Source organism: Helianthus annuus, chromosome 15 (genome assembly GCF_002127325.2).
Source record: "Helianthus annuus cultivar XRQ/B chromosome 15, HanXRQr2.0-SUNRISE, whole genome shotgun sequence".
NCBI classification, from domain to species: Eukaryota; Viridiplantae; Streptophyta; class Magnoliopsida; order Asterales; family Asteraceae; genus Helianthus; species Helianthus annuus.
In genome coordinates this window covers 134,212,485-134,222,100 of record NC_035447.2, presented here as the reverse complement: position 1 = coordinate 134,222,100, position 9,616 = coordinate 134,212,485, and the positions used below count along the sequence as shown (strand labels likewise).

General features: G+C 37.3%; 1 protein-coding gene across 3 annotated transcripts; it reads left to right on the top strand.

The window, feature by feature from the left end:
• The first annotated feature begins 5,993 nt into the window (after window positions 1-5,993).
• Window positions 5,994-9,376, top strand: LOC110912501 (protein usf). Of its 3 annotated transcripts, none has more exons than XM_022157243.2 (6): window positions 5,994-6,194; window positions 7,393-7,529; window positions 7,625-7,754; window positions 7,928-8,119; window positions 8,536-8,763; window positions 9,254-9,376. In XM_022157243.2, exons 1-5 carry the CDS (start codon window positions 6,147-6,149, stop codon window positions 8,743-8,745), a joined length of 717 nt encoding a protein of 238 aa, XP_022012935.1. In that variant the 5' UTR covers window positions 5,994-6,146; the 3' UTR covers window positions 8,746-8,763; window positions 9,254-9,376. The 3 variants fall into 3 exon arrangements, with proteins under 3 accessions (XP_022012935.1, XP_022012934.1, XP_022012933.1); XM_022157242.2 differs by having other exon boundaries at window positions 9,247-9,376; XM_022157241.2 differs by lacking the exon at window positions 9,254-9,376 and having other exon boundaries at window positions 5,995-6,194; window positions 8,536-8,936.
• The last annotated feature ends 240 nt before the right edge of the window (window positions 9,377-9,616 follow it).

Genomic DNA, 9,616 nt, shown 5'->3' with positions numbered 1-9,616 from the left:
GTTCTTCATCCTTCTTCTTCAGGGATTCAACAAAATTTTTAAGCTCCGCCGCAATCCTGTCTCGATTTTCTGCCGCGAAGGCAGCAGCTGCTTGGGATGATTGATTCTGGGTCGTCAAAGATTTAACCTTCTCTTACTGGGTCTGAAGGTCTTGGGTCAGCTGGGTAATCTTTTTCTCAGCATCTGGAGTCCTCTGAATCTTGCGTTTCAAAGAAAGGGTCTCTTTCTCTAAGTTTTCTTTCACTGATTCCGCCTCAACCCACCTCCGATAAAGCTCCGTCACAAAAATATTGGACTGAGCTTGATTAGACAGGACCATGGCTCCCATATCTTGGTTTTTCATTCTCCGGCTCCTGGCATGATCCAGCGGAGTACTGATGTTGAAAAGAAGAGTTCTTGCAACAAGTTCATCCATCACCGAATCCTTATTCCGGATATCCCAATCCGGAACAAACTTCTCCTCAGCCGTTGCCGGATCAATCTCCATGTCATCCGAGAACACATCTGCATATCGAAAAAAGGACATCAACTCAGGTCCGAACCAAGATGGAGGAAGAGAGGACACTTGGTCTTCCTCATCATCAATAAAACGGTCCGGGCCCAAGGATGAACCCAAAGTCATACCTGAAAAAGTCACCACCTTTGGATCACCATGAGTTTTTTCATCCCTCTTGCTCGTAGTTTCTGGGTTCTCCACCTCCATACTTTCCACTTCATTGACAGGCAGGAAGCCACCAGAAAAAGTAGGAGTTGGCGCAGATCGAGCTCGTGCGGCTTCTTCCCTAGAGAATTTACCACCAGTAAGGTGCTCATCCAAATCGAACATCACATCACTACCAGAGTGGGAAGAACCTTTTTTGTTCTTCTTCGACCTCGGCATAGGGAGAGGATCGGATGCACGAATTTGTAAAGGTTCGTTCTTCCTTTTGCGAACTGGACCTTTCTATTCGGCATCAGGCATGACACCTTTACTCTTCAAAGAAACAGAAGAAGGACGATATTGTAGGGCTTCATCCAAACTACGTATCTCAGGATCATCGTCCACATCATCTAAAATAGACTTCTTTCCAGATTGAGATCCGGAAGAACCAGCCGCACCTTTTGTAGGTGTCGGAATAGAAGAAGTAGCTTCAGCAGCAGATGGTTCGGATGCATCTTGGGTAACCAAAGGACGAATCTCCTGGGCTGCCGAAGAAATCTGCTTCAGGAACGGAACTTCACCTTCTGCCAGCTCGTCGAAATCGAAATCCAAAACACTAAAGTTTGGGACCTTTAAGGCATCCCTAAGAGACATCTCAGTCCCTACAATTCAAAAGAAAGAACACGATTAGAAAAACAATAAAAATGCCGAAGGGGAGGTAAAGGCCCGGAGACTTACGTTCACGCTTCTTGCGGATAACCAGCCAATCCCTATCCCCTTGGCCCCAGGAAAAACAAACCCGTATGCTCGTGAAGGGGAAGGATGGGGGACTTATGCTCAATAAGGGCACAGACCAATTCCTCATTAAAAGTAAAATCACCGAAAGACATCGTCTGGTCTTTAAACCTCCATGCCATCTCCGCAGGAAGACAACGGTCGTCCAACCAGAAGAAATTATCCTTCCAGTTCTTCAAACTAGACTGTTCCTCCCCGGAGGGGGATGGTATGCCCTTCCGATGAGCAAAGGTGTACCAATCCCCGGCAGTGATAAATTCATAAAAATACCGGAAGACGTTCAAGTCCGGCTTTTGACCTAGGGCCCGACAAGAAATTTCAAAATGGTTTACACGGCTAAGACCGAACGGGTTAACTTGGCAAATATGGACGCGGAAAAATTGAAGGACCCTGATCAAGAACCTCGAAAACGGAACCCTCTAGTTTGCAAAATTGCAAACACGAGTGTATAAGGGGAACTTCCCTTGACGAAAAGGATAAATAGTTTCGTCTTTCGAAGGAAGCACCGGGTGAAGGTCTAGAGGGATCCGATATTCCCTAACGAACTTATCCAACTGACGTTGGGTAAGGACGCTAACACTATCGGCCAACTTCTCCTTTCTAGGAGCCATGGTTGAGAAAAAGACGTACCTTTTTGAAGAAGAAGAGGACGCAGGAAAAGAGGGTAACAAGAGAAGAAGGAATTTTTTGGGAGTGAAAAGGCAAAAACGAAAAGTAAATAATGGGTTTTTTATAGAAAGATCCAAAGGCGGTTTAAGAGACGGTCAAATCAAACCGTCACTTCAAACAATCGTGATTCCCAACCCATGGTTTCTTAATCGTCACAAGTGGGTGATTGACGGTCAAGTTGTCTAAGTCACCTGCGACACGTCAGCACCATTCAAACAACGACACGACATTCGGTCAGAACCACTCAAAAGACGACACGTCATTCAGGCAAGATAACTTATGCAAACATTTTGTTAAGTCCTTAGCAGAACTTAACAAACTGAGGGACTTGAAGATACATATCCGAGGCCGGATGTGATCCTCGAAGTCGGACCGAACGACACCATGAACGGACTTCCTGAAGATGTCCGTTCCCATATCGCCGAGGACGAGCACCCGTTCAAGTGCGTCCAGCCGAATGACATCATGCCAGTTGACCATTATAAATACCCCATCAAGTACAAGGCGAAGTACGATTTTCTGAACCTTCGTCTTTATTTTCTCTCTCTACTTTCTCTCTCTACCAATACTTATCCTCACGCAGGAGGGTGGTCGCAGAGGGGCCCTCCCATCTCTGCGACTAGCCTAACGGTTTTCTGTTTTGCAGGACGATTCTCCAGCTCTTGTATAAGATCCAAACTCTCGATTACAGGCTACGGCCTAAATTCGATTCTTTGGCTCTTCAATGTCCATCACCATCAACACCACCACCACCAACAGCCACCAACCATCAACAGTGTTCTTCACCGCTCATGCTCACGCTGCCGCCATCCACTACCAAACGTCGATGCCAAACGCCGCTGCCAACCACTTCGATTAGGTGGCTGGATTTGAAATTAGATTTATGGATTTGAAAATTAGTTTCATTGAAATTAGATTGCTAAGAGTGGATATTCAGGGTGCATCTACATTGAGAAAGATTATTGGGGATTCTGTAGCTTTTTTTTTATTTTGTTGAAGCTGGATGATTAAACATGTTCGTTGTACATATTCTAGGGGGTGGCGGTGGTGGTACATATTCATGGTGATTTGGTGGAGGGTTACAGTGAAGGACGTGGGGAAGGTTTAATCGAAGGGTTGTAGATTAGGGGTTGAATTAGTGGGTTAATGGTGGGGAGGTGCGGTTGTGGGTGGTGGCCGCGAGGGGGGTTAGTGGCGGTGATGGTTGTTGAGTCGTGGAGGGTGGTGGTTGTTAGTGGTTGATTGGGACGGTTGTTGATGGTGGCGAAGAGAGGTAGAAGAAGAAAAAGGGGGGGGGGTAGAGAGATAGTGAAATAAATACATATACAATACATATACATATTATATTAATATATAATATTATTTTTAAAATTTATTTTTGTCTTATTTGGTAAAATATTTTTAAATAAATAGGTAAAAAGACTAAACTACCGTTGTATGAGTTAATTTAACTGAAAAAATAAACTGGGTTAGGGCCAAAGGACAAACCGTGCACGATTTTGAAACGTTAAGTGCAAAGCTCATCAATTTTAAAGATAAAAGACCTCGCCTGAAATTGGGTATAAAGATAAAGTACAAAATTTGCGATTCACTCAAAAAAACTATTAACTTACCTTATTTAAAACCCAACCTATTCCACCATTTTTACCACATTCTCTTCTACCCAACTCTAAAATATATAAAATCTTTCTACTTTTTATAAAAAAATATATGCATCCACACAACCGCACCTTCGAACTGAACAACCCCTAAGATGTAGGCGAAATACCCAACACGACTTCGCCTCAACCGTGTCAAGCGACTCAACCCAGTATGTTCAAAAGAAAAGCGATCGGATATGAAATTCCTCATTATGAAAACTGACCACCTTAGACACGAAGATAGAGAAATGTATGAGAAAATGAAAGAAGAAATCAAGGCAAAATATTGTAGTTAGTTTCATATTTTTTAAGCTTCGATTATTTTATTTTTAAATTGTAGTTAGTTTCATTTTTTTAAGCTTCGATTATTTTTATTTTTAAATTATGTAATCTTTTTATTTAGATTATGTAATGTTTTTTTGTTAATGATGTTTATTATATCAGTACTAGCTTACAACCCCGTGTATTACACGGGTTAAATGACGAAAAAATGTAAATTATAAACTTGTGTATAATCCTTATTAATGAAATGACTTATTTAGATAAAATAGTAAAACAAAAGAAAAGTTATCTTTTCGCTATTCAAAATAGTTTTCTAAGTTTTCACTTCTTTTTTGAAATACTACAATCCATTTTATTATGTCTTAAAAAAAAGTAACACTAAAAAAAAAAATAATGATCATAAACTTGTAAGTATTTTTTAAAGTAATTATAAGTTATTGTAATTGAATTCTACTATGTATATTAATGATATAATAAATACTTTGATATAAATACTATTTTTAGATATATGGATCATGAGACAAGATACGAATACCATCATTATATAGATTATATTACATATTAAAAAGATCATACTAAAGCCAATGATCTCTAGATCAAGTGGTGGAGGGCTTGCATTTCTCTTGAGAGATGCAGGTTCGACTCCCACTTGGTGCAGAGTGAGGCATTGGTGGGCAATGATAGGAGACCCAGGGAAACCTGGGTTGGATCCTTGAGCCAAACGGGTTTTACCGGTAATTTCACCGTCGTGCCTACGGGCGGGTGGTTTACCGGGTTTTCCCCGGAATTGGTGGTGGACTCGGGTTACTTTCGTAGTACTCCGTTTGTCCAGTGGGTGCCCCGAGAGTACTCGGGATTGAGTTTGTTGGTCGTTCAAAAAAAAAAAGATCATACTAAAAATAAAGTATACGTTTAAAAAAGTAGGACTAAAGTTTTTTAAACTATAAATTTGAGCGTCTACAATAACTTTTTAAATTAGTAGTTGACATTTAAATATTCAAATTAAAATTTTTATAATAGTATATAATGTCTTTATTTAGCATGATGATAATGTCTTTAGTTGCGTAATGTGATTGAAATTAAGTTTAATATTTAAAACTCAATGTTATTAGGAAGTTGGACTATTTTTTAAGATGAAAAACATATTGATAGTAACATAAATTTAAAATTGGAAGAAAATATTGAACACGTGTATTACACGACTTAAGTAAATATAATGTTATATACTTAATAGCAAAAAAAATATGTCTATTAAAAACCATTTAGTGTTCGCTTTAAAGATAATTTGGTACTTTATTTAGATAATCCGCTTGTAATTTTAGTCTTCTAAGTTATATACTATAAGTACTTGTACATGTGATTTGATACTTTATTAGTAATTATTGTTTATATCAAAATAATATATTTTATCTTAACAAATATATATGGTTAGGGTAAAATGAAAATTTCGACAAGTTGTGAGAACTGAGAGAACTTGGCCTTACAAAAGACTTTTTGAATTTTTTTACAAGGGGTGTGAATGATCGGTTAAAGACTCAGGACGTTAAACTTTTTGATTTTGGATTCAAATGATTAAAATCACTAAAACATAGGGACTCAAAAAAGAATTAACTATTAATTAAATTTGAAATTATACGTTTGATCTCTAACTATATTAAATAATATTATACTTATTATATTATTTGATACATTTATATTTGTTATAGATAATTATTAATTAAATTTGAATTTATACGTTTATCTCTAACTATATTAATTAATATTATATTATATTTTGTGTATAAAAATTAATATGTATTATTAAAAGGGAGAAGGCACCAGAAAGTGACACGTGTACAAAAAGATTTTTGTTTATTAGTACAGGAAGATTAGTGATAATTTTTTTCTAGTGCGTCGTGATGGTAGTCTAATAAAAAAAAAAAAAAAGGACGTCGTTAGTTTAAGAAAGCAAACCGAAAAGGCATATCTTGTCCGTCTCAAGAATATCATCGATCTGGTGAGAGTAGTTTGAAAAATAAAAAGTCAACTAATACCAAGTCAATATCACTCTTGAGTTTTCTTCAAAACCCAAACCTGCAAATCATCACACAAATCTCACTCATTTTCTTCAAATTTAATCCATGGCTACCTCCGACCTCAAGAAAATACAGATTCAACGAGAAGACATCGTAAGTTTTTCTTATTTCTTTCGTCATCTAGAGATGATGATTTATATAATATGGCTTAATTATGCGTGACTGAAATTAAAATTTAATCTTCCGTTTTAGATTGGTAGTTTAATTATGAATTTGATAAGTATGATGATGATTTATATGGCCTGAATATGTGTGTTTGAAAAATGAAATCAATATTTTTGTTTTAGATTGGTAGTTCAGTTGTCAAACTTGATAGATATGATGATTTGTGTTAGATAAATAATATTGGTTAGTGATGTAGACTAGAAAACGGGATACGAAATCGGACCTGTTGATTCTCACAGAATGCCAGGAACGATTCTTCCAAAATTCGTTGATTCACGAAGAATACTGAAAGTTGGGGGTTTCACACTCAAAACACTCAACAATGAATTGGGAGAGAAAAATGACTTTTCATAAATTTCAAAACTGATTATCTTCCTCCCTTTACATCCATATAAATAATAACGTAAATTGAAAACGGGCCTCAAAACACACTTGGGCCAAAAGCTAGAACGAAATAAAAGTCCACGAAAAGCACTAAAAACATAAAAATATAAATAACTCATAGAAATAAGCGTTTTTGGGCCCGAACGATGACCCATGGTTTGTAGAAAGATGGGCTTCGTTCTCACGATCGATTCGCCTGGTCGCACGCTCAAAACGGACAACTGGAGCCCAAGTTAGAGCCATTTTAGTGAAGCCCCTTTTGTGACGCGATCTTGGGCCTCCAAATACAAGATGGCCCGCTCCTCCACACTTGGGTCTGCATCAGTTAGTTAGTTAGTTAGTTAGTTAGTTAGGGATATTGTAGTACTTTTGTTTTTAGAGTTTGTTAGGTCCTTGTGATCCTAGTAAATACATTTACCTTTTGAGATAGTAAATACCTTTTCACATTTAACTTTTGTCTCTCATTATTCGTTGGTCTAGTTAGACGTTATTGGAAATGAAATCAGTTCTCCATTTTAGATTGGTGGTTCAATTGAAGAATGCAACATGATTGTACTATCGAATTCAATGGAGATGATGATTGTTTTGGGCTAATTATGTCTGCAACATGTTAAATTATGTCGAGAACCATTAAATGGATACGTTAGGTTGTCGAAAATATGTAAACTAGTTGCTTTCGTTTTAACGTTTATGCATGCTTATTGCTGAGTTGATCTAAATTTATGTCATGTATCCATTGCAGACATTTGATGCATATGTGGTTGGCAAAGACGACGCTCCTGGAATTGTCGTGATTCAGGAGTGGTGGGGAGTTGATTTTGAGATCAAGAACCACGCCTTTAAAATTTCCCAACTCGGCTACAAAGCACTTATTCCTGAGTAATCTATTCACCTTAGTTCAAGCACGCCACCACCGATGATAAATAATAATTCATAAACTTAATCTATGCTGAATATGTTCTCCATAATTTCAGTTTGTACCATGGAAAGGTTGGTCTTGATGCTGCAGAAGCACAACATTTGATGGACGGTCTTGACTGGCCAGGTTCTGTGAAGGATATCCAGGCTTCCGTTAACTGGCTCAAGGCCAATGGCTCACAAAAGGTCTGATATAGTTTTAAGTCGTTTAGTTTAACCGTATTTAAAGTTTTATCAGCCTGCAAAGGTGCAACATATAGACTCGTATAATTGTTTCTTCTCTTTCTGACCATTCTCTCGAAAAAATGTTAATTCTGATTTTAACCGCTTGTTAACTTGACGATAATGTGCTGATATAGGTTGGTGTGACTGGATATTGTATGGGTGGTGCTCTTACTATTGCAAGTTCTGTATTAATCTCCGGGATTGATGCTGGTGTAGCATTCTATGGAGTTCCTCCTCCACAGCTTGCAGATCCTGCCGAAGCTAAAGTACCTATACAAGCTCATTTTGGAGAACTTGACAATATCGTTGGATTTTCAGATATTAAGGTATGAACTCGTTGACAAACAAGTGAAATCCTTGACTTTTTGTTAAACATCATGCCTTAGGGCATAATGTAATCTGAGTTGACGTTTGCAGGAGCTTGAGCGCAAATGTCAACGGTTCAAAGAGCGCGAATAGGAATTTAAGCTGAACTTAGCTTCAAATAGGGCTTACTTTTAGTCATATTTATCTTTAAATGTAAACATTTGTCACTGTACTAAATGTAAAGATTTAAATATCATGATAAATTGTATTATTACATAATAGTAACAATCTAGTTTTATAGGAAAACAATTTAGGACATTCTATGCATCAAAATAAACTTTTGGCCTTTGGGCAATTTTCGACCCATTTTTTTTCCGCTGGTTTGTTTAGTTTTACCCTTTCGACTCTTAACTGAAGTTTGAGGCTTATTCTGTAGGCTGCTAAAGCTTTGGAGGAGAAACTGAAGGCATCGGGGACGCCATACGAGGTACATGTATACCCTGGAGTGACACATGCATTTATGAACACTTCCGTAGAAGGCAACGCGAGGAGAAAAGGTATGGGAATGATAGATGACAACGAGGCTGCTGCTGACTTGGCATGGTCTCGTTTCCAGTCTTGGATGAACCGTTACTTGTCAGCCTGAATCTGAATCACAAACAAGGTGTGTAACTATCAAACAATGGCCAGGTTATAACAAAACTGAAAAAGAACCTGAGTTATCCCAAAATGGTGTGTATATTATTTGTAAAATAGTTTCTATTGTCAAGTTGGTTGTTAATGTTGAGATCTTTTTTCTTGTATCTAATTACTTTGAAGAGTTTTCAGTTGTTTCAACGGTCCCGGGTGGGGTTCTAATGTGTTAACATTTTAAGTCAGAAATCATCTCTAGACCCGTAGACATGCTTTGATTGGTTTCTATGAGAAACTACCCAAAGCATCCATATTTCATGCTTGGCTTTGAGGGGCCTTAATTTGTTAAACCTTAATCCAATCTTATCAACTTTTTTTGAACATACCTTATAAAACATAATCTTTTTTTAAATCTATACTATATGATCGAGTATTGTTTATCTTTAATTCAAGTAAAAAATTGATAAACTAGTGTGTAGGAGGTGAGCTAGAAACCAAAAAATTGATAAACAAGTGTGTAGAAGGTGAGCTAGAAACCATTTGCACAGTGCGTATAAGTACAATGTTGGCTCAACACACAACGTGTTCAACCCATATAAGTATGTGTCAGCTTAAGGTGCTTCCTGTGCTAGATTCTTACGTTATCTACAATCTACTTCGTGCATTTACTGCTTTTTCGTTGTATATGTAGCGCTCTCTGTTACTTCTCATGCTTCTATCGAATTTCTTCATTTTAGTGCCTTCTAAATATATATAGGGGAAGGTTCAAATGAAAACCACTATTTATTGTGAAAACTCGAAAACTAATTAAAGAAGCCAAAAAAACATACCTTTTTTTTTTTGCATACCAATTTTCGCAATTTTTTGAATTTTTTTTTTGTAGT